The sequence below is a fragment of the Orussus abietinus genome, unplaced genomic scaffold (assembly GCF_000612105.2).
Source record: "Orussus abietinus isolate OABI.00-Male unplaced genomic scaffold, Oabi_2.0 scaffold26, whole genome shotgun sequence".
NCBI lineage: Eukaryota > Metazoa > Arthropoda > Insecta > Hymenoptera > Orussidae > Orussus > Orussus abietinus.
The window spans coordinates 108,363-135,905 of NW_019395989.1; the positions used below are offsets into that span (position 1 = coordinate 108,363).

A 27,543-nucleotide genomic window follows, 5' to 3' on the forward strand; every position below is an offset into this window, starting at 1 on the left:
TTACTAAAGAATTTAGTTAAAGCTGTTTAGGATTTAGTTTCTTGAGGTTTGAGAGGGTTTCATCCTTTTGTCTTATTTTCGCCGAGTAGCGTCTCGATAGCGTGATTATCGGTGAACATGGCGCGTAAAATTTGGCGATGCGTTGCCAAGGACGCTTTCAGCCACGAAATTGATCGATCGTGACACTGTACCTGACGCTGGGCGCGGATTACCCAGGATACGATACGGTTAACTTCCCGGGTGCGCCATTTATGGGGGGCGTTTATGGAAACCGTGTAAAGTGTCCATCAAGGAGACGCGGGACTCCTTTCCTTGAAGACCCTGACCGTTTTCACGGCTCTCTTATCGAGGAACGCTAACCATAGATTTTTCATGCTGGGAGAAATTTCGGATTCACATCCTAACCTGTACCCCCTGATCGAAACTGCTACCTACGCAAAATCTCTTCACGGCATTTTCGAGGCAAACAAAATGTCACTGTTTTTTTTTCCACACAATTACTAGAATTAATTTGGAAAACGTCTTTTCGACAAAATTCGACACAGCGAATATAGGAATTATGCGAGTCGAGCATGAAACATTCAGCGCTTTTTCTACCGTAGATGCATTCTTTTTCCAGGAATTTTCTATCCTCTTATCTAGGGCTATACAATTACTGGAATTCATTTAGAAAACGTCCTTTCGACAAAATTCAGTACAGTGATTATATCAATAATTCGAGTCGAACGTGAAACATTGAGCACTTTTTCGGCTATAGATTGTATTCTTTTTCCAGGAATTTGTATTCCCTTATCTGGGGTAACTCAATTACTGGAATCGGAGGTTTCTCGAAGGAAGCTCCGGATTGCGTTAGGAATCGGAAGGGACAGGAGTCGATGGTGGACCAGGGGTCTTTTTAGAACAGGATGATGGAGCCATTAATCTTCAGGGTTCGAGACCTCGTCGAGCTTGTAATGGCCTCGTTAGAATGATCGAGGGCCGCTCGACGGCTTCGACTTTAAAGGGAGAAATGGTTAATTGGTTGATTAGTTAATTTTACGCTCGACGATGGAAACTCCTGGTGGAGGAAAAAGTGTTTTGGATTTGCCACTCAACACCCTCACGTTAGTTTAGAACGGAGGTGGGCATTGCTAGAAAAATGTTCGACCTAACCAAAAAAAAAAAAAAGGAGTAATAATAATTTGGAAAGCGTTTTTATGGAATTTCGCGCGATAAACCGTTTCCAGGGGTCTCGTGTAATTGGTCCTGCACCCGCGGCAGGTTTCGGATAAAATTTAGCGACAGGCCGGCTAACAAACGCGCGTCGTTTGGCCCATTTGGCGTCGTTTAACGGCCGATCATTGTGGCGACGCCATTGACGCCATTGGCGCGCTATCGGAAGTAATCCGCGTCCGGCGTCACCATCGATTTCCTCGATAGCGAACACAGGTCGACGGCGCTGTGCTCCGAACTGTCGGGCCATGATCTGCCGACGAAACCTAGCGCTTGTAAAATCCACTTTTATCTCTGGGATCCTAGAGTTTAAAGAAACCCGTTGTAACCTCAAAGCACAACGGAGAGTGTTTAAGCAATCCCTCGGCGTTATTTTTTGGATTTGACGCGAGGCTACGAACAATGGGGCGAAGAAATGGTACCATCCAGGTAACGAGCCGCCATCTTTGTTTGCAGGTCGCAGCCGGGCAGTCTGGCGATCCAAAAGGCCTAATCGTCATCCTTTCTCGTCCCGGGCGGGTCGTGTGCCAAGAGTGAGAGGGTCGAGGAGGGAGAGTGAGATGCAGTAGCGGGAGTAGGGTGTGCCACACGTGTCGCTAACGCATTCCCCGACAAATTGACTTCAGGCCTCGCCGGCATCCGTCCTCCTCTCCTTAGGCAGCGCGTCCCTGCTCCTCGCCGGGCAAACGATCCTCTCGTCGCGCGCGCCTCTCTCCGCCTTTATTATTAGCCGCGACCAGCTAGTTAACCGAGTTAGTTAAGTGAGAATTATTATTTAGCTCGCTTCCTCTCGGAGCCCTCCACGAGCGTCCCCTTCCTCCGGGACCAAAATGGCCGCCGCTCGCCGGCGTCGCGTGGACCTCATCGGGACACATCACACATCCTTTTGGCTTCCTTAACATGTTTCTTTAATAACAATTACCAGTGGTGAGTTAACAGAGATTGTTAATCAGTTAAATACTCTGAATTAGATCCCTTTTCGTGCCGATGTCTTTTCCAGGTGTAGTCCTGCTTCAAAATCAAAATGGCGGACTTCTTCCAGGACTCTTATACCCTTGGTATGTATTCCATTTAGTTAAATGGGTATTATTATAATTACTCAATGCTTTTTCCTGGTAGCTGTTGCGATCTCGTCGAAAAGTGCGTTTTTATAACGAGTATACTCGTAAAAAACAGCCAATTGGTTCATAGATACGGCATTGGGTTTTTCATCGGAACCAAAATGGCCGCCGAGTGAATTTCTTCACGCGACGCTTTTCTCTCTTCCCCTGAATGGATCTCGACAAATGGCGGCGGGGGCGAGGGGGGACGCCAGGATGTAGCATCTTATTTGTCCAGGAGGACCAAGGTGTCGAGCACTTTACGATTTCCGACTACTTTTCCTGCCCGACCCCTCCACTTGGCCGCGGAATACAGAAATATACAGGGCGCGCTCTTCTGCCGCGCTCGGTGAGAGAGAGAGGGTCGCATCGCCGACGCCATGGGAGCGAGAGAGAGGAGACGTCTCGAGCCCCTTCTATCCCTTCCCGGACGCGCTAAGTTCCTCTTTAAAGTGGACGAGTATATTTAGATCGCTGCGCTCCTGATCGTCACGGTTCATCGAGGATCATCCGCGCTTTGCCGGAGCGGAATCCGGTGCGGCCGAGACGCGTCGCGACGCCTTTTCCGGGTCTCCAGGGGCGGATTTTATCCAAGAGAGAAGCCCTGATTACTCGTCAGGATTCTTCAGGGCAAATGTCTTAACTTAAACTAACCTCCCGAGTCATTTTTTAGGTTAAGTTACCCGAGATATTTTTTTCTTCTGCAACAAATTTTATTTAGAGGTAATTGCATGTTTAGATACAACTTCCTGGAAGGTGGTACGTGAAGTGATTGACTATGCCGGAGAGACTATCACCAAAGCGAGTCTTATTAATCTGTTAATTAATATCTGGTTTGTATGGGTGGTAAAGTGAAATCGTTGTGTCTTTACGAATTTGGTAATATCTGGAATCTTTATCAATGTAGAATCCCAAAGTTACGGAACAGCCGAAAAAATGGAGAAGGAAACGGGAAAACGGGAAGCAATCCCAGTCGCAATTCGACCCTTAGTCTGTGCCTCAATGCCGAACATAACCTCTCTGCGGGAACCACCCTGTATACACCGCTCCATAACGCCGTTTTTTCCCCCCGGCCATCGCGAGTATCGCATAAAACATGCAGGATCCCATTAAAAAAGTTGCGACGATCCCCCAATTAAGTCCCGGGGAAAATAAAATGAAAAAAAAAAAAAGGAGAAGAAAAAACAAATCAACGAATCGGCGCCGCCGCGACGACCCCGGCCTCCGCCATTCAGGGACTTTCGTAACAGGTACGCGTTTTTTCCTCGCTGCGTTTTCCGCCCCGGGGTTTTTGCTGAAAGCGGAAATATAAATAACCTCTCTGGAGGGGAGAGGATCCTCCAATGGCGTCCGTTTCGCGGCCGCGAGAGGGCGCGATCGTCGTTCTCGCGATCAAAGGCTTTACCGCTCGACCTAACCTCTCTTGGCCACGCGTGTTCGCAGTTAGGACGAGCTTTATGTAACGCGACACGCGGATAATTATCGTCCGATGGCGAAGATGCCGCGAAGGGTCCGCCCGACCATTCTTTTTCTCCCACTTTTATCCGCCATTTTCTCTTTTTCCTACTTTCTCGCCAAACGGGGAATCGTTATTTATAGGCATGAATTTCAAGCGACGCCGAGGGTTACCTTGTTGACACTTTTTTTAAACGAGACTTCGTACGTCAGCAGATTAATAATTCTAAGTTAAAAATAAGAGTAGGGAAAAGTTGAACAGTTATTTATATTAATCAGTATAAATTCTGATGTCTCGAAATTAACCTCAAAACCGCTGAAAGGGTGGCGGCGCCGCGTTTTTACCGAGCGGTTTAAGGGGCTTTAGGTGGTTTACATGAACGATCTGTATAAACCTATACCTATAATTGGAATAATTCCTTAAAGAGGGAGGCGGAATAATCCGAATCCTGAAATTTGGCCGAAAAGTCCTGAAATCGACCTCCCGGGTCCCGAAAGGACGTCCTCGCGCGGCGCCGCTCCCCGGGAAACGGGGGAATAGGGATTCCATTATTTAACCGAGGTAGTTTAGGCGAGTATTAGGGGTTTGAGTTTATGACACCCCTCGGCTGCGCGGATTGCCTATTAATACGATATGAGGGCGCCGGGGCGCCTCCACCGCGCGGTTTTTCGCGCCACGGTGCCGAGAGAGTCGGCCCGGTTCCTTCCCTCCTTTCCCCCCTCGCGTTTTCCTCCTCCTCCCCTCTCCCTCTTCCCCTCACCGCCTCCTTTTTTTAACAACCTCCCGGGAGTTCGCGAATTAAATCCCGGCCTCTCGTTCCGCCCCCTTCGTCCTAGCCCCGGAACTTAATTCCTCTCACGAGTTGTCCGACATTTCGACGTGTGGATTTTCCCCGAGAGTTCTGAGATTATGCGCCAGTCGTCGCTAAAAAATGTTATTTACTGTTATTATCGGTGTAAACGTCGTTAAAAATGAAAATTCCCACGCTACGAAGCCGGTCGTCATTTTATCTCTACGTCTTATTTAGTTTGTGGTTTGAGGTTAGGACGCCGCAGCGAGGCTGAGTGGACGGAAGGGTTTTTTCTTTTATTTGCTGTCAGTAAGAATTGTAACAACTTACAAGAATTACTACTATTTTTCTTTTCGGGAATTTCGAGGTTAGGTTTATTCAGGGGATTTATCGTAACCCATGTTGTACAGATTGGCAGTTATATATGCGAGGTCTAGGTTAGATGCTTGTTACGGCAAATTAGACCTCCCCGAGCGAGCGAATCGTTTGTCGTTTATGCCGGGAGGATTTCTAAACGAGGAGGGATCGCAGGAATTAAGCGCTCGGGATTGCTGCAACGCGCGTTCCGTATATACCGAGCAGCAGCTTGGCGTCTCGTGCCGACTTAATTCTCCTCTCCTGCACGAGTGAGCGCGATGAGCTGCTATCGTTTCTTAATTTGCCGAGCAAACACCTGCTGCCGCGGAAACCGCGCCTCGTGGCGCCCTCTGAGAACTCCGATATTAATCCTCGCGTGTGTTGCGAAGCGTGTGCACGGGACCTGAAGATTCGCCACGAGAAACTTCGAACATTGCCAACTCACGTGAGTGATCGTTCTTCACCTCGTCAGATTATGAAACGATGATCTTTCACGAATCTCTTCATTTCACTTTTGAGGTTAGGACGGGACTATCAGCGGGTCCACCTGAAAAGTGAACGGAGAGTTGGAATGAAAGTTCAAACGCGTAAACTCACCTGGGATATTTGCTAAACTCGGTAGAACGCGAAATGATATTTTTCTCCGGTAATTTTGGCTCGCAGTTTCGAGGTTAGAATCGCGGAAATCTGCAAGGGGGGGGGCGGGGGAACGAGGGGCCCCCAAGACTGCCGTCAATGGAGCGTCAATGGCGCACGCGTGGGTATTAAATTAACGTAGTCGACTCGGTGGCCGGCGATTAAACAAAGGGTGAAAATTGAGCCCCCTCCGCAGCTCGGAGCGTCGAAACGCCCGGCCATACCGATCCCCGTAGCGCCCCTACGTATACACCCGTCTACATAAATCTGCGTACACGTACCCGTGTAAACGTGTTTAAACATACATCCAAACACGTATATAAAGCCCCGTAATAATGTGCGAGCGGAGTTAAGTACGTTTACGCACCTACCGGGCATCTAAACGAGGGGGTCTTTCCCACGCATACATATCCACAAATATATACACATACTATGATATATTTCATCCCGTATAAACGCATCTAATTTCTCATTTAAGTATATCTTCATTTATAAATACATGTACGCACGTGTATTTATAATTTGATCGTAAAACAGTCGTTATATACGCGTATAATTTTCATGCAATGGTGATGGTAAGCGTATTCCTCGGTGTAAACGGAGTTAAGTGCGTTAACACAGCTAACGACGCTCGTTAACGCATGGGGGCGGGGTCGTGCGCATGCGCGCGCGCCAGCTCGGCCGCTCGCTCGCTTTACAGGGGTGTACCTATGTACACATCGGGGGCCGAGGGGCAGCGGGGCGGCCCGGGTGGCTGGATGGCTGGTTCGTTCGCTGAATGCGGTTTAATATTAATGGGAACTGATGATAAGCAGCGCAAACAAGCGTCGAGTCTCCCGGGAGAGATCTGCCTTCTGTTCGCCCCCCGCGCGCCGAGTACTGGGGCGATACACGCAGCCACCGTCACGGGGCGCCACCGTCGAGGGCCGCCCACAGGTGGGGAACACCCTGGAAACCCTCGAAACGATGCTTTTCCGGGGAAGTCTGCATTTTGAAAAATCTAAGCCTTGGAAATTCAGGATAAATGTGTAATACAAAATATGGAACGTATTTATTATACATTTCATATAATTCATAATAATAATTTCATATAAATATAATCATATTTCATATAAATATGGAATGGAATTAAAGGTTTTTAGAATGCTTAGTGAGGTTAACATTGTAACGGTTTCTAGCGTAGGCCTAGATTAAAAAATGTAGAACGTGTTTTGAGGTTAGAGTCGCAACGGTATGTGGGTCGGTTTCTTGAAGTCTTGTGTTCTTTGTACTTGGGGACGGTGGGTGAATCTTAGAGATAACGTTTTCGACGGGTTTAACCAGGATTTTCTTTTCGGAAAAAAATGCCACTCGACGGTTCTTCCGGTACGGTTCACACGGACGACACACGGGCCCGCCCGTAACCTAATAGCGCCGACACAGGGGCGAGGTTCCGCCCCTACCCACCAGGGAGCGCACACAGCGCCGCGGCTCCCGCGAGCGGTGTGTTTGCTCGCCAAATTAGAAAACGATCGAGGCTCGCCGCGATCGCTCGTGCGGCGCGCCTCTAGAGGGAATTAAGTCGGCACGAAACTGCGAGGGGCGAGCTCGGGGGTTGTGCATAGAAAGAGGAGCCATTTTCGAAACCGCCCGGAGAAAAAGACCCGAAAAATGTTGTTACCTCCAAAAATGTCCGATTCTTCAAAATGAACTTTCCAAACAGTTCAGTCCTCGTTCTTTAAGGTGATATGAAGGCTCAATCGATATGCATACCACAAACGTGGAAATATTTATGAAACTTATAACTTAAAAGCCTTTTATAGACATTTCAAAGATTTTTCGTAAAAGAATGAAATTTCAAGGGTGTCAGGACCTTCCCCATAACCTTTATATTTACGTTGCAAAGTTTATGCGACTTTCACATCCCCTTAAGTGGAACTTTTTTGGGAGTGCACGGCGCTGACGCCAGGTGGCGACACCGGAGTCGCGCCGATTAAGGCGGTAACAGTTCGAATTGGAGACTCTTTTTTTTTTTTAGTTCCAGGTGCAGTTTCGTGATTTTTTTATGCCGAAGTCTCAATAGCATTTACCCCGTGCAACTGCACACAGGGCAGCGACACAAAGAGGGCCCTTGAATGGCTCGTGTTTGCCCTCGAGAAATTAGAAAACGATCGAAGTTTGCCTCGATTACTCTCGCGGCGCGCCCGAAGGGAGTCGGCCATCTTTGTTCCTCTCCCAAAGCGCGCGGAAAAGTGCTGAATTACCGGTAAATGAAAAATGCAAAGTGGCTCCCCGATTAAAGAAGTTCTTCATGGAGGAGAAAGCCTAGTCCTAGGTTAAAGTAATGGCTCCGCGGTAAGTATTAACACCGGCGATTACCACTTTATATCTTTTCTGTATATTACAGAACATCCAAAATGGCGGCTACTCCGGAAAGAGCCTCGCGAAAGTCGCAGGTCGGTTAGTAATTAAAAACCAACAATTATTAAACCCTTCTAATGGATTATTAAGGCTATTCTATATACCCCAAAACGTGAAGATATTTATAAAGCTTTTCTTCAAACTGATTCCATCAAATAATGTGAAACTTTTTGTTGCGTACAGGACACTTTCTTAACGCCTTAAAGCGTCGATTGCGGGAAGTTGGATTTAAGGGGAGCTTATAATTGGGTCGAGCTTCGCAGGAGTCCTTGGAAGGGCCTTATTACATCCTCTGGCTCGATCAGTCTGGCGACGATAATTTCTCGATGGATAATTCAGCCAAGTCGAGCGTTTACGTCCTTTCGGCCTATTCATCGGCCTTAACGAGTCCTTTCCGCCGAGTAAACCGAACACTTAATCTTGGATCGGATGAACCAAATTGCCTGTACGCGAAACTGATCGATGAACGAGCGAGAAGCTTATCCCCGCAGGAATAGTTCGGCCAGCTGCACCGTTTACGGCCGTTCTAACCTCCAATTCGTTTGATCTAGAGAGCCGACTCTATCCATCGTTTGCGCCACATCGGCGGACATTTAATCACGAATCGGAAATTGTTAACGCTCCTCGCGGAGGAACATCGACGCGCCATATTAGTAAGGTATTTACAACGAATCTAAGTGAATATTAAAAAATATATATATCATAAATTAGAGGGTGTTAAAGATAATCTCTGCCTAAATGCATATATTTTCGATGTTTCATATTGAATTTAAGTTTTTAATCGCCGTTTCAACGACACGGATTTGCGTGGATCAGAGAAAAGCAAGATGGCGGCTTACACGAAAGTGGCGGGGATATCTTGACATTGTCCGAAAAATTGAAAATAAATCCAAGACGCTTGAAGCTTCGTCTTTAATCTATCCTTTTAATGGCAAGGGGTCATTTAGTCAGCCCGGGAAGTATCGGTGAAGTCGCGGATCTGCTTAAATGTGAAGAAGACAAGATGGCGGCGGTATCCTGACAGGGTTGAAAAATTGAAAATAAATCCAAGACGCTTGAAGCTTCATCTTTAATCTAAGCTTTTAATGGCAAGGGGTCATTTAGTCAACCTGGAAAGTATTGGTGAAGTCGCGGATCTGCTTAAATTAGAGAAAGACAAGATGGCGGCTTACATGAAGATGGTAGCGTCGCCTTCGGGCATCCTCGGGAGGGCCGGTGGCCGATCGATGGACCGAAGATGACCCCGGGGCGCGTCTGCAGGTTGGATAACGCGATAAAACGAATCAGCAGCTCCCGATCGGCGAAAGGAACCCCGGGAAGGGGGAGGAGGATCCTCCCGGTTCCCGAGGGTTACTTCGGGATCTCCTCTCCGACCCTCGACGGCCCCTTGAGGATAACGCTTAAGGTGAAGAACACGAAGAGGGTGGCGAAGAAAATAGAGGTCGTTTGGATGAAGATGAATGGAAACGACAATGATATTCCGGGTGGAGGAACTTACGAATGCCGATGAAAGTGAAGAGGATGAAAATGGCGCGGGCAAAGAAAATTAAGACACTGAAGATGAAGATATTAAAAATGAACATGAAAACCCGAGGGGAGATTACGAAAATGGGAACGACGGGAAGGAAGAAAATGAAAACGATGAAGATAATAAAGACCTTACAGAAGATAGCGAACAAGATGAGACCAAAGTCGGGGATGACGAGGAAGCGACGCGGGCGTCGCGGCGGTACCGACGCCCGGGGTGACACCTCATTAGGGAGACAAATTGCTTCACCTCTTCGACCGGTGGGGGCGTGCTCTTACGCGCATGCGCGAGTGCTATAGATAGACGCACCCCGAATTTCGCGTCGACTCTTCTAGATAAACGCAATCTCTGTACTCTATGGTTATCCAGCTAAATCTGGAGCACCTTGGTCATTTTTCGGCAGTTAACCTAAAAACGTCCAGGATCAATTTCCTGCCCAATTCGATTGCATGGATGTTAAAAAGGAACATTGAAACATGGCGACTGGATGCCCCGAGTCTCGTTTCCCTGACTCGACGTTTCGTGGGGAAATATTTCCCGGAGCAAGGGAGCGCAGTAATTCTTCGATAACTGGGAAAAAGAAAAGCAAGATGGCGCCTTTCCCGGCATCGAGCGGCTATTCTTAGCGGTCCAGGAATTTTCGCTTAAAGTTGGTCATCGAACGTCCCACCACGTGGAGGGGCGTATAGGTTAGGTTCGGCCTAATATCGGCCCCGACCGCGGGAGGGGAGATGTATTAGGGCTCGCATAGCTAAACTAATTGGTTAAATCTGTTGGGCCGCATAACTGGGAGGCTAATTGGGTGATTTCCTGACAAATTATATCCACCCCGGCGAGTACGCCTCCTCGGTAGCGGGCCCGTTTGTCACTTGACACTCGCGCGCCCGCGCGCGCGCACGACGACCACGACGACCGCGACGCCGACGACGCCGACGACGCCGAGGATGGCGACGACACCGGCTACGATAACGTTGAGCGGCGTGCCGACAACGCCGACTCGCCACCGGACCCGTTTATCGTTTCACGTCCGTCGAGGATTCCAAAGATAACGGCGATAACGTCGACGACGACGCCGGTAACGGCGAACGCGGCGTCGATTATTTTCAGGCCGAGGTGAGGATAAATATATTTTGGGTATCTTGGATATTTTCAGATATTTTGGATAATTTCTCATATTCTAGATATTTTGGGTGATTTTTCATATTCTAAATATTTTTGAGATATTTTGGATGATTTCTGATATTCTAAATATTATTGAGATATTTTGAATAATTTTTTATATTCTTGATATTTTTGATGATTTTTGATATTCTAGATATTTTGGATGATTCTTGATATTCTAAATATTTTCGAGATATTTTGAATGATTTTTTATATTCTAAATATTTTGGATGATTTTTTATATCCTAGATATTTTGGATGATTTTTTATATTCTAAATATTTTCGAGATATTGCGGATGTTTTCGATATCGGGGATATTTTTGACATTTTGGATAACTTTTATATTTCCTCGTGCTCTTAGAATTTCGTCGAATTATAACAAGAGGGAAATCGAGATGAGAAGATAAGAGAAGCGTTTAAGAGATAATGAGACGATAACGGGCTCGTGAAAGGGTGGAACTTTCAAGATGGCGGCGCGGGATATCCATTTTCACCGGGAGTTATCTCGCTCGGAAGGACGTTCGATCTTCCCTTTCTCCTGTCGGATTGCGGAGCGAAGGATAATTTCGTCTACGATCTGGCGAATGGCGGGAGCCACCGCGACCGCGGGCGTCAGCGAATTTCGAGGTTAGGATCCCCGGCGTGGGATCAAGGAGGTAGTCGTTGGATGGCGCGTTAACTTTATATCTCCGCGTGCCGCCCGTAACCGCGCGAGCAATGGCGTCGCCACGTGTACGGTGGGAAAAAACTTGAATAAAGGAGGCAAATCCTCAAAAAGAAGTGGACATTTAGAAAAAACAGCCCTCAATTTTTATATTTACACGCTTTTATTCAAGATCCTGGAGTCCTAATCATCGACTATTCATTATAAAGAGAGGTAGCGTCCCTAACAAGATCACGCGCCTCCACACGTTCACCCGAGTTTCTTTACTCCATCCGACCCTCGAAAATTCCCGAAATATCCCAAACACACAAGAATTAGTTGTACTGAAATAACGTAAAAATGTACATAGAGTCACTGCACGATTTTGTGTCATCTAAAATCACCACACAAAAGAAACTGGTGAATATGACATCTACACTGAAAAAAAAAAAAACAAAGAAAATCATCGACCAAGAGAATTATTTCTTCGAACAGTGCCATAGAAACATTTGCCAATTCAAAGCATAATAGTTTATAATATTATTTCCATATAACCACGTAAGATACAATCACCATTAATACCTAGTCGGGGATCGCTAGTTACACATTAATGCCAATAATTATTAACATATCGGCACGTAAAGGCCGTTGGATATTCCCACGAGGGGATTTCACCCCCGAAAATCGCGTCGCACTTGGCACCCCTGGAGTCCGGATCGGATCGCAGTTAGGGAAAGCAAAGGAGGGAATCTTTTAATTTGACGGGCCATAAAGCACGCTCTGCTCCTGCTCGAGCGTATCGGTTGGCGGCCATGGTGCGTGACAGTTGGTACCAGTGCCACGGCCGCATATAATATTCGCTGGACCCCCCAGGGGAGGTCACGGGTGACACCGTGGCGTGTCGTATCGCTGCAATAATAACGCGTAAGCGATACCAACCCCCCCGTAGGGGGTGGATTTCCCCCCTCGCGCATGCGCACCAGCCAAATGTGCGCCGCGGGTATACATCCACGTATAATCACCTCCTTGGGGCCCTATTCGCTCTTTCGCGCCCGGGATGGGATGACTCGTTTAGAAAACGCCGTTTTGGACCCAACGGGACGCGATAGACCGACTATTAACTTCGGATGGCCCGGGTGCAGGAAAAATGGTCGATTGTCATTTGGACATAATCACGGGTGGGGGGTGCAGATTACATTCAAGTGGCGTGCAGATCCTTTAAGGTGATTCTCGTTAGTTATTATCAGTTCTGAGGATTTTTCGCGGGGGAGAGGTTATGTGTTGTGGGGGGCTATGGTTATGGGAAAGGGCTGTTCAATGTATTTAAAACGTGGAAATAATTATTTAACTTTTATACAAACTGGACCCTTGTGGCGGAAAATATTTGTATTGTTTTCTATATATTTAAGGGGGTGTGAAAGTGGCATCTGAGGGGCCGATTGTTCATGGAACTTTTTGATGAACTGGGTAAATCGAATCGTTTGAAATTTCACAACATGAATGTAACGCCTGTAAAGGTCATTTTTTTGTTATACTACATTTTTTAATGAAATATACTATAATGAAATTGTTGAAGAATTGACATTTCATGAATGTAAAGTTTAAAGCGACTCGGGGAGAAAAAGTTTCATATGCGACACCTCTTCGACGCCACTTTAACGTCCTATCGACGAATAGCGTGTGTTTTGTTCATTTTAATTTGTTGCTCTTTTAGGGAACCTGGAAATTATTCGCTTCGTTAGGGGAGATTCGAGCGGGGAGGAATCGGGCTCGGATAATTTGGGGGTCGAAACGACAGATCGCGTGTCCTCCTATCAAAGGGGCGGTGTCCTCGTGCGCGATGATTTATGATATCGTGGAGTGTCACCTCCTCGGTGAGGACCATAAGTGTTCTCTTCCACGATACCTATTAGTTCCATTATCCGCCGAAACCCAACACCCCGGGGTATCGTTTTTACCCGCGTTAGAATATCGGATTAAAATTAGGTGTCCGCGAACAAATTTCCCCAACCACGCGCCGCCATCTTGGATGAGATTTCATGCCACTGCCTAATCCATCCGATTAAATTATAACGCGTTAAATCCACCCACTAACTCGAAGATTCATTAGAAATTCCCCATTTCTCGGATTTATTGAAAATTGCGAAAACTCATTTCTCTTACATTTCTTTTAATCCACTGTAAACGAATGGCACAGCGAAATTCAGGATACAGTGTCTCCGGATGTAGAGAAATGCCGAGGATTAATTTTCCTCGCATTTTAAGATTCACTATAAATCCACGTTTCCGCGTGACCAAGGGTTAGAACTAACCTAAAAGTGTGTAACTATAATTTCGGCAGAGCGCATGCGCAGGGCGGGGGCGCCGCTCTTGGTGATTTACAGCCCTAGCTTTTAGGGGGCCGCGTTTGCGCCGTCGTTAAAGGACAATAGTGGCAACTATTAGGAGGAACCCCGACATCATTCGATCCTATTGACGGAGACCCTCCTAGACGGAATTCAACGATGCAACCCCCTCGATCGCGTGGTCAATGTACTGCATGGAGTTTTCCCGACGCAGGTTCCCGTTGGGGATCGTCAAGTTATCCGTTCTCCTCGTCGACTGTGAAATCCTCGGCATCTCGCGTTTACGTAGGGGAGAACCGGGACACTGGGTTGAAGCACTTGCAGTAACTGCTTTCGGTAAGGGGATGGAGCTCGTCGTTTGCGCCCTGCTCGCCATATTGCCTCTTGCGGGCTCCAATTTCGGCGCGCACCGATTAATGGTCATCATAATTTTACAGACATTTCTCCAGCTGCTTCTGGAGGAGCGAGTGCTAAGACGAAAGTACACTCCGCGGGTTTCTATATCTGGTTGGCATCCCTAGCTTCATGAAAAGTGAGGCTAAACCTGAGGATCGTCAATTTGCGAGAATTAGGTACTCGTAAAAACGCTTGAAAATCGTACGTCTCCATGATGTCCGAAAATACCGAATTCGTCAATTTCGAAAATTCTCAAAATCGTACATCGGCATGATATCCGAAAATCGTGAATCCCTAAAAATCCCGAAAATCGTAAATCGCGGAAACATAAAAAATAGGAGTTTCTTAAAAATCCGAAAATCGTAAAACTACGTAGAATTAAAAAATCGTAAATCTCCGAAGAATTAAAAAATCGCAAGACTGTAAAAACTCGGAGAATCGCAATTTACCCAAAATCCGAAAATCGCAAGTTTCCAAACAAATGAAGAATCGCAAGCCTCGAAAAAAAAAGTCCAAAAATCGCAAACTATCCAAAAATCCGAAAATCGTAAATCTGCAAAGAATGCTAAAATCGTAAGTATGGAAATAAAAAAAAAAATCGAAAAATGGTAAATCTCGAAAATTGAAATTCGAGCTCCAGTTAAGGGAACCCCGTCTCGGCGCCTCTTAAGGAGGGTAGTCGTCGCATTGATTTACCGCCCATGGCGGCCCTCGAAGCCGCGTAATCGGAATAGTCGATTCACCCCCCTGTGGGGGGGTGCGGGGGCGACGGGACCGGCCGCGGCGATGTGCCCCATAATTAACAGGTGCGGGTCGAGCGCAGGAGCCTCGTGTATTTTAATTGGCCAATTATTGCGTCGGTGACGCGGCCTCACCCTCCGTTTTCGGGGCGAGGAGCTCCTCACTTCCGTGAGGAATATCTTTCGGTCGGGGGCGCGGGTGACACAATCCGCGGGACAGAGCGGGCGCAAATTGGTCACGGCTGGCCTGGTCGATCCGCACCCCCAGTGGCGAGGATCGTCCCCGGCCATTAGGGGTGCGGATCTACCTGGCGACGCTGCACCAGGTCGGTGCTGCGGCGCACCCCCTCGGAATTTTCAATTCCCAGTTCCTCGCCATCCCTGAAGCGGTTTTTCTCAAATGCTTTCATACTTTCATCAGTTGCACATTTATGAAAATTTCCAGGGTAAAAATTTCGATTCTATCTATCGAGTAAGAGCGTCATGACCATCTTCAATGAGAAAAACTGACCCTCTGTACATTTCCACCGATACATATCGCTCTACGTTTTCCTTCATAAATATCCGCAAAAAATTAACGCCCCAGGGCTAAAATATTACCAATCGATTTTTCCAACCCCTTTGAATCCGACTGTTAGTGACTTTCCAAGGGTGATCGGGTAATCTCTACCTCTAGGGGTAGGTTTACGTGGGGGTGGAAGCGCAACACTCCTGGAAGCCAGATGTTGGACCAGCGGCGAGAGGCATTTCCAGCTCTCGGAGGTTTCCAGGAAGCTCTGGTCGAGGGCGCGGTGCGCCGCCCTGTATATGGGGTGGTTCCCCCCGGGGGGTGTGGGGGAGGCAGGGGGCGCAATCCGAACGGAGTCGGCTGGAGAGCGGGCGCAAATTGGCCACGGATGGACTGCTCGATCTCACCCCTCCCGACGGCCACGCGCGCACCCCTGCGACTATTAGGGGTGCCCCTCCACCTGTCCGCGGCCTCCTGGGGTGCAGGTGGATCCAGCCTCACCTGGCTGGACCTCAGGGGTGACCGAGACAGCGGGTGGGGCCAAATCCCCTGATTTCAGGTCGCCCAGGCACGTGCGTACCACCTAAGGGGTGCACCTGTCTTCCGGGTGGAGGGGGTGGGAGTGATCCCCCAAAAATGAATACATCGCGACCGAGTTTCTTTCCCCCCATCATCGAGTCGACACCTTCAAGAAAAATCCTTAACTCCCCTGCCGCAACGTCTCATTTCTCCCTAGAATTACCAAAAATCCCAAAACTCACCACATACATCGAACGCACTTGGCGCGGAACGCAACCGAGTTTCTTTACCCCCGCGACCCAGTCGTCGCTCCAAAGAAAGATCTCCACTCCTCAACCGGAACATCCCATTTCTCGAGAAAATTATCAGAAATCCGAGAACTGGCCATAGACGTCTTGCGCGAGTCTACGTCCAGAGGAGTGTGGGGGGGAGGGGGTTGTTCGCGGGGTGGTAGGCCAGCAATTACCTAAATGGTCGGGTAAACAATATCCGCGGCCGAGTTAAGAGCCGTAGAGCGCGGAGTAGCTTGGCGCGGGTGGTTCTCGGTGTTGGTCGTCGGGGTGGGGTGGGTGGTTGGGGGGGTGGGATGAGGGGAAGGGGCACGGCAAGGGGGGTGGTGGGTCAGGGGTAGGCAGCGACTACGATTACCGGCAACGCGATTACTACCCCCCGCGCCACCCGCCAACCCCCCCTGGGGGCGGCTTCCCCCCACCGACGCCGCCGCGCGGCGTCTCCGGGTCTATCGACGGCGGCGGTGCGGCGGTGGCTAAATCAAAGACAAACCACTTTAGCCAGTCCGATCGGGGGTGAGGGGGGCGATGGGGCGGGGGGTAGCTATGTGTACATACCCAAGTATCTGGCGAAAGCCCGCTGGGGGATGCTGGGGGGCTGGGGGGCTGGGGGCACTGGGAAGGGTGGGGGCGCGTGGGTGAGGCGCCCCCGACCGGGACGCGCGGGCGGGTCGGCGGCGTGTCAGCTGATTGGCTGCTGTCCCGGGTTTTCCGGGAACGCAGGGAGGACGCCACGCCTTCTCGAGGGGCGGAACGGCGTCGCGACGGCCACGGCGCCGCGACCGCCGCGGCGCGCTCCCGGCCTAATAATACGCGACGCGCCCTGCCGCACGGACGCGCGGCGTGCCCATGGAGCCCCCGACGCCGACGACGACGGCGCCGCGACGCCGGCCGCGACGACCCTAGCCGCGGATATATTCGACGGAGACTACCGCTGCGACGCCGAACGTCGGGGGCGCGAGTCGCGACGCGCGGATGGTTGGATCGGTCGCGGGGGGCGTCGCGGAGGGTTGGAGAACCTGGAGACCTTGAGGAGGAACCTGAAGGAGGTCCTGGAGGAGGAGGGAGGTTTGGAAGGAATTCCTGAAGGACCCGGGGAAGACTGGAAGGTACTGGGGTGGACTGGAACGTGGAAGACCCTGAAGAAGGACAGAAAGTCGTTGTTGAAGGAGTTCGTGAAGACGCCCTGAAAAGGCGGCTCTTCCCCAGGAAGATCCAGGAGGACCCTGGGGTTTGTCGAATTTCTTTCGGAAGAACTCCCTGAAGCAGAAGACCTCGCGGAAGAAGTCTAGCGCTAGGAGAAGACCCAGGAAAGGGGCGGAGGCTCCGTGCCCCCAGGACTACATCCGGGGGCCCGGGGGCGCGCGGCCCCCCGCGATGCCCCCGAGGGGGGGCGCCCGCTAGACCGGGGGGCATGTGGAGGATGCAAGAGGGCCGCCCCGAGTGCGCCACCCTGGCCCTCGCCGAGGACGCAGAGGACCCCCGGGACCCCCGGGACTCGCGCCGCGGCATGCTGCAGGTGCGGATGCCCCCCAGTGACCACCCCGAGGGGTACCTACGGTTCGAGGCGCCCCCTCCGCCTGCCTCACCGGCCCCCGCCGCCGACCCGGAGGCAGTCGCGCCGGGCTGCCTTCGCCCCCCCAAGACCGACCGCGACGACGACCTCGAATTCGAGGAGGACGAGGACGAGGACGAGGAGGACGAGGAGGAGGACGAAGACCCGCGTAACCGCGACTCCGCAGACTCCCCTCGACCCCGATTTGGACCCCGGGAAGACGAGGACGTCGAGGTGGAGGTCGACGTGTGTCGGTCCCCCTACCTCAGCAACCCGTCTAGCCCTGTCGACCTGACCTCCTCGGCAGGGCGATGCGCCCCCGCTGAAGTTCTGCGCCCTTTTGCCGCCATGGGCCTTCATCCTGCCGCTTTTACGTGCCTCCAGCCTGCTAACCCGGGACATGGAGGATACGTCTCCAGTCACGCCGCCACCGCCTCCACCGCCGTCGGCGGGTGCACCTCCGCCGGCCCCACCAGGCCTGCTGCCACTGCCACCCCTGGCACTATCACCACCACCGCCCCTCATGGACAACCCAACAAAAGGGGACTTGCCTTCTCCGTCGAGAACATCCTGGACCCCAACAAGTTCACCGGGGGGCGCGTCCTTCATGGCCCTGTTAGGCATCGCAGGAACCGCAGGAGTCGACGGCTTGGCACCACCGTTCATGAAGGTACCTCATCCTCGACTCTACCTCTGGAAATCCTGTGCTGAAATCCCTGGAACTCACCGAAATCTTGGCATTAAGGGGATACGAAAGTGGCATCCGAAAGCTTCATGAAACTTTTCGACGAACTGAGTGTACTACGTTTATAACTTTACAACGTGAACACGGAAGCTCTAAGGAAGCTCCCGACACCCATTTCATTTTTAATATGAAATTTCTGAAATACCTATAATGAAATTTTTAAACTAATTAAATTTCATAGGTGTCAGGACCTTCCTTACAGCTTCCATGTTCACGTTGCAAAGGGTTAAAAGATGCGGTAGACCCTGTTCAGAGAAAAGTTTCATAAACAAAATCTATTTGACTCCACTTTCATATCGCCTTAAGGAGTATAAGGAGATACACCGCCATGTATTGAAATCGTCCACACTTAAGGGGCAGAATTGCTCAGTGACGCGTATTTCGAGCTTTTTCATACTTCGGTTCATTTATTAGGTATTTTTCTTGGATTCCACGTAAATTACTTCGCTTAAGTATTGCCAAAATATTTTATTCATAAGTGCGCTTTGACCACTTTGGAAAAGTGAGGTTACAGTACCGCCGTCTTTGTGCGCGGCATTTGTCAAGTATTTTACTTTGGGTTTACGTGAAATACTTAAGGGAAGTGGTTTCGTTTTTAATTAACGTCAATGTAGAAATCTTAATTATTATAGGCAAATCGATATTTCCTGGATAATTTGAATATTTGAATATGGGAGGTTTCACGAGTTCTTGGCAAAGGAAGCGTTCGAAATTGAGCCCCTTGACTAGTGTATAAATTTGTCATGATTTGGCCGTTTCGACCTACATTTAACAAGCAATTAGTAGATGACATAGAAGATCGTGTCAATTGACGTGCCAAGTGGCAACCCCTTCGGTCACTTACTTAATTTATCGCGAGCAATTTGGCAGCAAGTGCGGCCGTTTTCTAGTGAGGATTCTAGATAACAGAATAACAAGATTACGCGCTTCGAAATATATTGCAAGACATTCAACATGTCATGGAAAAATGAGCCATGATAATGTAAAACAATATGGTAGTCGAAATTAAACCGAAATTTGAGTAATAACGAATTTCCTTCATAAAGGGGTTTAAAGTGCCGGGGGTTGATAATAATTAATCGTTCGCTGAAATTAATTTAATATCCATGACATAGTATCGATAACTGCAATATTTATAAAAGGCGGCCCCTATTATAATGACATTAAACAATAAAAATGATCGCTAGTCACTATCTTCGGTTCGTAACAATTAGAATGTCGCGAAGGATGTTTAAAATAATTCTGGCGGGGCAATGTTTAACGATGAATTAAATGTTTGATAGCGGTAATCGGGCGTGGCCTCAAGTTATGTGCCGAGGATTATTAATTAATGAGTCTCGGGTTAACAAAATAGTTTAATAAAATGAACCGCACCGCGAGGAACAAGACGAACGCAATTTTAGGTCGAGGCAATGCTTAATTGACAGAGTGGTTATAAAGTTCTTATTTATACGTCGGTTTTGCCTTAAATTTGTCAGATAATTGTTTAAGTGGAGTTATCGAATTTATTGTCAACGTGACAAAGCTGGAAATGCAATTTGTAACGGCGAATACCAGTTTTGCTTGTTATGGACATTTTGACATCAATCGCCACGAAATCCCCGCAATTGCCCGAAATTGCCACGGCTGTATAAACAAATTGACATTGAAATTAAATATGCATTCACAGACAAAGATTGCGTTCACCACATTCCATTAAACTCACTGCCAACATTTCGAAAATTCTCCGTGCGTAATTTCGAATACGAACCTTCCTTTTTTTTACCTGAATTATTACCGAAATTTTAGCGTAAACAAATTCCGGAAAAATAAAATTTCAATAACGATAAATTGTAACTTGCGACACCACCAAATCGAGTTCTACAGCGTCGACACGGTGTTAAGAAAAACATAATAATTTCATAAAAACCACATTAGAAGTCCCGAGACGTGATAAACAAATTATCTGAGTTTAACTCAAGTGTACTTAATTTCCTACGCACTTTCCCTAAATAACAACCTGACGATGTAAATGTGTAAAATTGGGAAATTTAATACTTTTAACAATATACATCAGTTAAATCTGTGCAGATCGTTATGCCCTGGTTTATCGCGACGATTAATGATTACACGAGTACCGCCTTAATCCGGCGGCGTCCATTTCTCGAGATTAATAAATCGGGAGAAACGGATCGACTCGGGACTGGACTTGACTTGAAGACATCAAGGAGGAGGAAGTTTCCGTAAACTTGCCAACTTAAATTGTCCCTGGTTCATTCCCCAATAATTCGGCCTCGCGGTTCGTTGCGTTCATGGCGCCGCAAAGTCGCATGATCGATCGTTAAACTCGAATCGGAACTTCGACCCTTTCCTGCATCCGAGGTCTTCGATTTCCACCCTTTGGCTCCATTTCCTCCACCCCTCTGCGGCGAACGAAATTGCAATAATAAACACCGAGCAACTTAATTCCTCATGCGACATTTTTAAAATACCCATAAACAAATTTTTTAATAATTGAAATTTCATGAGTGTCAGGACCTCCCTTAAAGCCTCCGCATTAACTTTGTAAAGTTTGAAAAGATTCGGTGAACCGAGCTCGGAGAAAAGTGTCATAAACATTTTTACATATGATATATATAGAGTGACCCTTTCATATCACCTTAAACAATTTAATTCCCCATCAAGGTGCGGCAAGTGTACCCCTAATTAATGCCCTCCGCACGTCTCGGTCGTTCTCGGCGTCGCAAACCTGCAGGGCGTCGCGACGCCTCGACTCGACAAAGGCGCCTCTCCAGGGAAACTGTCGTAGCGTGACAAATTGCCCCGCTAATCTGCGTTAACCAGCCCGTTCAGCCCCCCTGCCCCCGGGGGCAGTCGCCCCCGTCCAGCGACGCTCGCGGCGTCCCGACGCCGACGTCCCTGCGAGTCCGAGGATTGATCGTCGCGACCGAAATGGACACCCCCCTCTTCTCCCTCGATCCATCTTATATATTAAAAGCGCATCAGGAGCGCATGAGGAGCGCACCAAGCGCACCAAGCGCATCTATCGCGACCATCACCCGCGTTTCTATGTTTGCCGCGACCCCTCCACCTCGAGGATGGGAATAATATCGCCGGTTGTTATGATAATCGACGCGCGGCGTCGCGTCGCATCAGGCCAAGCCGCCCAGAAAATTGGCTCTTCTGCATCACAATGACCCGGCGTCTCCCTCGCACTCGTGGAGAGGAGGTGAGTGTTTCTCGCTCCCTCTCCTTGGTCGCTTCACGGGGATCAGCCCACCCCCCAGCGATCCGCACCCTCCTCCCCCACTCGTCCCCCGGATCTGCTGGGATCCGTTTCGAGGTCTCGAAGTATCGCTAATTATCGGAGGAGACGTCCTTCGTGTCACGGGAACTGGTGGAGGTTAACTTGGTGTGGTCCACAAGGGTGGGACTGATCCTGGGTGTTTGCGACTGTCTGAGTGAAACGTCCACCAGAGGATCTGAATAATGCTTTTGAGATTTTAGTAAGATTTTTTTTCAAGAAATTGATCTTTTCTTTTTTTTGGGGAATTTCATTTCCCATGTTAAGACTGCGGGAGCGGTTTCGGATTTTGTGTGTTCTTGGTGCGGAACTCTGTCGGGTTTCTTGATCTCCAAGAGGGAGGAAGAGGGTTATCGTTGGCTGGGAGGAATTATCGCGGGGCTTGTTAATTTAGGAAATAGGGTAAAATAGTTAATAATAAATAGGGAAGGAAATGTATTCTATCCTCCGTATCGAAAATTATCTTCATAGTTTCTTTACCCTTTTTGTTGTATCGCGGTATTTTCAATTTGAACAAAAGACCATATCACCGGGTTTAATTTCTTTCACTGCTGTATTTCCGTCCGAGATAACGTTGCCGTTATATCGGTATCCTATCCTCCGTATCGCCAATTACCTCCGCAGTCCGGAGAAGACGGATGAGCGACCTGGATTTCTCGCAGCGTCTTCGGTAACCCGAGAGACGGGACGGGTCCCTCTTCTCCTGGGACACGGTTGTGTCACCGCTCCATGGCGATCTCTAATTGCGCCTCGGTAAAAATCCCTAATTGCTAGCCATCTCCGGCACCAGACCAGCCAATTAATCCCGCGTTGTCACGCGAACCTCGACCATGCTGTCACGTTGTTCCTGCACCCCTAAGACACTCCGGAATCGCCAGTCCAGGAATTTTACGGACTGACTTTCCAAACCAGTAATCGAACGCGGTAAAGATAATTAATTTTTTTTAAATCGCCTGATTTGCTAAGCAAGGGATGAAAAATGCCGATAAACCCGGGAATTTTACGGATTTACTTCTCAAACCAGTAATCGAACGCGGTAGAAATGAAGTAGATGACTTAGTTAATTTTTCAAACCGCCTCATTTACTAGTAAGTACTTGAGAATTGAAAAATGTCATGACTTGGTAGGAATAGAAGGAGGGAGCAGGAGAAGAAAGCCCCTCTCCGACGAACGAGCCGTTTCAATAACCATTCCCCGCCCACGCAGTCCCTCCCTTAACCGTTTAACAATATCCCCGGACTAATAAGCGTGGGGCATTTTTCCCGCGGGATCCCGACGGTGGCGCCTCTTCCGGGGAGGGGCGGAACGATCGCGCGTTAACGAGATACAAATCCCATTACGGCGTAAACCTTCTCGATCCGTCACCCTCCACGTCCTCCCTTCGGGCTCTGGGGGCACGAGCCGCGCCGATTTGGATGAACCTCCACCCTCGTCTTTCGTGTGGGAGGTGGGGAGATCCTATACTAGATCTTCCCGTGTGTGTAGTCCCGGTTTATGTCTTCGGATGTGTGGAAATCTCGGTTTATGTCGTCGGGTGTGTGGAGGGTCTGGGTGGAGGTTAAAGACATGTACACGTCTGATTCTGGACCTTGAATTTCTGGAGGTTTAGGTCCGTCTTCAAGTATCTACAGATTTAGGTGTACGTCATCAAGAGTGTGGAAGCTTGGTATCCATATCTCTTAATGTGTGGAAATTTGGATTAACGTCGTTAGACATGTGTAGGTCCCGATTTTTTACTTCAAATTTGTGGGAAACCGGGTTTCCTGAAGGTACATGCAGATGTGGATTTCAGGTGTGTGGGGATCTAGGGTTGTCTTCGGGTGCGCGTGTGGTTATTTTCTTGTGCGTCTCCACACACGTAGAGACTGAGGAGGCCTGGCCCACGTGTTAAGTTTGTGTGGACGATTGTCAGTCTAATGTCCTCGTATGCTGTGTGTGGAGGTTTCTAGGTAAGGATGTTTGTAGGTGTGGGTGGTATCATCGGCGTTCGGCCTCCACACAGTTCATGCACAGTCGTGTGTGGGCGTTCTTCGCTTTTGTGGATTTCTACGCGGAGGTGGAGGTCCCTTTGGCCGGGTGGGACCCACCCCATCGCTTTCCGCTTCCGCGTGGACGTGGGGAAACGGTGGGACGTGGTCGTGGACGTACACACGTTGACACCCGGCCCCCACGGGCAGAGCCAGGGAATATCTGTCCCCGGGACATCTGCGCGCTGATTGAATCTCCAATCTCCTCTCATTGAGCGGCCGATTGGCCGCTGGTCGGCGCTCCCAGAATCCTTGCTGAAATCCATCCCCACCGGTCGTTGACGATTCTTCAAAGATCCACCTTGACCGATCACTACTAAGAAACTTCCCAAAGTGTCATATATATCCATCGTCGAAATATTTATAATCTCTAAACTGGGTATACCGAATAATTTGAAACGCCAACACGTGACAATGGAGGTCCCAATGAAGTTCCCATGAAACTTGGGAAATTTAATTTTTCGAAAAAAAGGAAACACATTTATCCCGGCCAATAGCCAGAAAAGAGATATTTTCTAAGATGAAATCAGGAAATCTGGATTCCCTAATTTCCACTTGCATAAAAGAACAGCAAACTGTTCATAAACAAATGAAGAATGGATTTCATGGGTGTCGGGACCTTCCCCAGGGTCTCCCCATGAACGATGTGAAATTTCAAACGATTCGGCACCCCCACCTCGGAGAAATGTGTGAAATCGAGACTCCCCAGCTATTTTGTCACCTTAAGCGTAGGAGTTTCAATATCTGTACGTAAGATGAAGGAATTGACTGACGCCTAACCTCTCTTCCAGATGTGGACTCGCGGGGAGAGTTCGGCAGCGGCCAGGAGGAGGACGGAGCCCTGGACGCGGCAGAGGACCCAGAGGACGACATGGCAGTGGAGGAGGAGGAGGAAGACGAGGACGCGTCGATGCGCAGCCCCGAGGGGGACGGGGAGGGGCGAGACGCAGGGGCCTCCTCGACGTGCAAGAAGCGGTCGCCGTCGTCATCGTCCAGCGGGCAGAGCCCTAGCAACGGGCCCGGGTGCCAGGTCGCAGGCTCGGGGAAGAGCCCCCCAGGAGGCCCGCAGGGGGGCGGCAAGCCTCGGCGCGCGCGCACGGCCTTCACCTACGAGCAGCTGGTCGCCCTGGAGAACAAGTTCAAGACGACGCGGTACCTGTCCGTCTGCGAGCGACTGAACCTGGCGCTGAGCCTGAGCCTGACGGAGACGCAGGTGAAGATCTGGTTTCAGAACCGTCGCACCAAGTGGAAGAAGCAGAACCCAGGTCTGGACGTGAACAGTCCGACGGTGCCGACGACGCCGCCTCACCCGTCGCCGTACGCGCCGGCGTTTCTTTTCGCGGCCCACCCGCACCCCCACCCGCACCCGCACGCGCACCCGCACGCGCACGCGCACGTGCACCACCCTCCGCATCCGCCCCCTCCACCGCCGCCGGGGTACTACCACCATCCGGGTCCGTACCCCCCGTCGGGCCCTTTCTTCGGCCACCACCTCGCCGCCGCCTCCCCCGCCGCGCCCGCTCCCCCTACCTCGGTCGCGACCCCCACTCCCACCTCGCTAGCGCTGTCTCACTCGCACTCGCACTCTCACGCGCACCCGCATGCGTAGCGGAGTGGGGGTAGAGCCAATCAGCGCGCGCCTCGCGGGGACCCGCATGGGCCCGGCGGTCGGGTGGGGGGGACCGGGAGGCGGCATGGTGGGAAGGCCAAGCTCTTCGGTCAATCGCCGTTCGGTAGGCGGCTGGAGCGGAGGTGAGGCCGAGGCGCAGGTAAGCCCAAGGGACCGAGCGGGACAGTGTGGTGAGTTCTGGACATTGAGGGAATGTTCCGCATCTCTTGCCAGGAGACTTGAGGCAAGCGGCAGATATGGGCAACCGCACGTGCTGGATCCTGATGTTATGTCCGAAGTTATGTCCTGTGGTAATATCTACCAGTGGACATGAACGTTGCATTCCGGTTCATAGTGCGTCGATTTCATCGAATGGTCTCGCCGGCACGTTGCCTCCGTTCGGTTCTCCTTTATGAAAATGCCACTCCTCTGTAAGATAATACTTCCTGCGGGAGCGGATCCTTCTCGATGCTTCCGGCGGGTAGGCTAAGATTAGGGTGTGCGTGCAACGAATGTATAGAGATACCTAATTAAAGGAGCGCTTTTCGGCGCGAATGCGTGGGCATGTACGCACGCGGGTGAGATGAATGAGAAAAGAGTGTGAGACCTCGTGCGACGCTACACGTTCCTCTGTAAAATAAACGCCATACGTTACGCTTGTAACTCACGGATATGTTATTTCGCGGCGAAATGGGCTCTTCTTTATTTTCATTTATCGCGAGACTTTTCCATCGTACCCGTTTCCGGTCGACTCGGGGACGGGAGGATGATTTCTCATCGGGGAACACACCATTAGCGGACGTCCTTTGAGGTTAGGACCGTCGTCACGCGGGCTCGCGCGGCGCCACGCGTCGCTCGGAGCGCACAGCGAGCCTCTGTCTCCGGTTCGCCAACCGGCGACGCCGAATCGACGGGAAAATCGCTCCCGCTCGCCTTTGATGACCGAATTAGACGCGCGCGCGCTTCGGCGACGGCGATTTTACGCTCGACCTTTCGCTGCGGCTTAATGAATCCAAGGAGCAGAAGCTGCGCTCAGGTCGGCCGAAGTTACGGCGCAGTCATGTCGCGATTTTATGGCAACGTCGCAATATTGTCACGGCGAGGTTGTGGCAACGGCGCAATTAAATCGGGCCTATGTGCGGTAAAGTCGCAACTTTATCCCCCCGATGTTTTGGCAACGTCGCAATATTGCCATGGGCGCCAATGTTGCGACGTTGCCGCAATTCTCTAGCGCGATGTTATGACAAAGTCGCAACAATGTTGCGGCCAAGTTGTGCAAACGAAAAAGAAGTCACCAAATCGTGACGAAAAAACCATGGCAACGCTGCGACGAAGTCACGGCAACGTCGCATCGAGATCGCAAGAAAATCCTGGGAACGTTATATCGGAATCCCTTTGGAGTCTCGGTATCTTTGCGACGAAAACTAAGAACAGAAAAAAAAAAAAAAAAAGAATCGCAAAGTTGGGGCGACAAACGGCAACGTCGACTTCACCTGCGCGGAGCACACCTGGCGAACCAATCAGCGAGTCCACGTGATAGCCAACCCCCCAAGGTACGTATCTTAGAGGTTATGTCGCAGGATTCCGAGGAAGGATAATTAGCACGAAAAGAAGGATTAAAAAGCCACTTCGCTTTCCGGTTGCGCGCGGTGTCATTGCTCTTTCCGTCCTATTTCGAGGGAGGGGCCGGCTTTAAGAGCGAAAGGTAAGAAAAGGCCGGAAGGTCCTATCTGCCGGGCGATAACTTGCCCCCCTATCCCCCCTAGGAACCCCTCGGACAGGACTTTGTCGTTATCGGCGCGGGGTCCGGGGAAGTTGGATCGGCGGTGTCGTCCCGGCCGAGGAAGCGGGGTCGGGGTGCTCCGATTCTCTCGAATTAATTCTTAGGGGTGGATTTGGGACGAGGGGGTGTGAGTGGAGCGAGTGGACCGTGAAATAACCAACCCCCGGGCCGCGAGCAGTGGCGCCCCTCCGAGCACCAGTGGCGTAGCGCGTCCGAGCCTAACCTCCAATTCTGTACAGAATTTTCATTCTTTATTTCTCCCCCGACCCTACATGGAGAGGAAACAACGAACGCTTGCGATAACATAACTTATTTAATTAACTATAGAAAATTTAACTAACTGTAGAAAGATGTGCACTTTTTCCTAACCTCTTTGTGAAGAAATATCTCGATAATCCCTCTCGTAACTCCGATATGACGGGAATGGGTATTTAAAAAGGAAAGGAGTATAAGGGAGGA

General features: G+C 49.9%; 1 protein-coding gene across 1 annotated transcript; it reads left to right on the forward strand.

Annotated features, from left to right (window-relative positions):
* Positions 1-2,236: 2,236 nt before the first annotated feature.
* On the forward strand, positions 2,237-25,301 carry LOC105703581 (homeobox protein slou-like). The gene is made up of 3 exons (XM_012432074.2): positions 2,237-2,270; positions 17,825-18,307; positions 24,484-25,301. Exons 1-3 carry the CDS (start codon positions 2,237-2,239, stop codon positions 25,299-25,301), a joined length of 1,335 nt encoding a protein of 444 aa, XP_012287497.2.
* Positions 25,302-27,543: the final 2,242 nt, after the last annotated feature.

Coding starts and splice junctions, on each gene's coding strand:
- LOC105703581 (XM_012432074.2), top strand. CDS start 2,237: ATGGCGGACTTCTTCCAGGACTCTTATACCCTTG. Junction 2,271..17,824: donor CCAGGACTCTTATACCCTTG/GTATGTATTCCA, acceptor GCGACTCCGCAG/ACTCCCCTCGACCCCGATTT. Junction 18,308..24,483: donor TGGCACCACCGTTCATGAAG/GTACCTCATCCT, acceptor CCTCTCTTCCAG/ATGTGGACTCGCGGGGAGAG.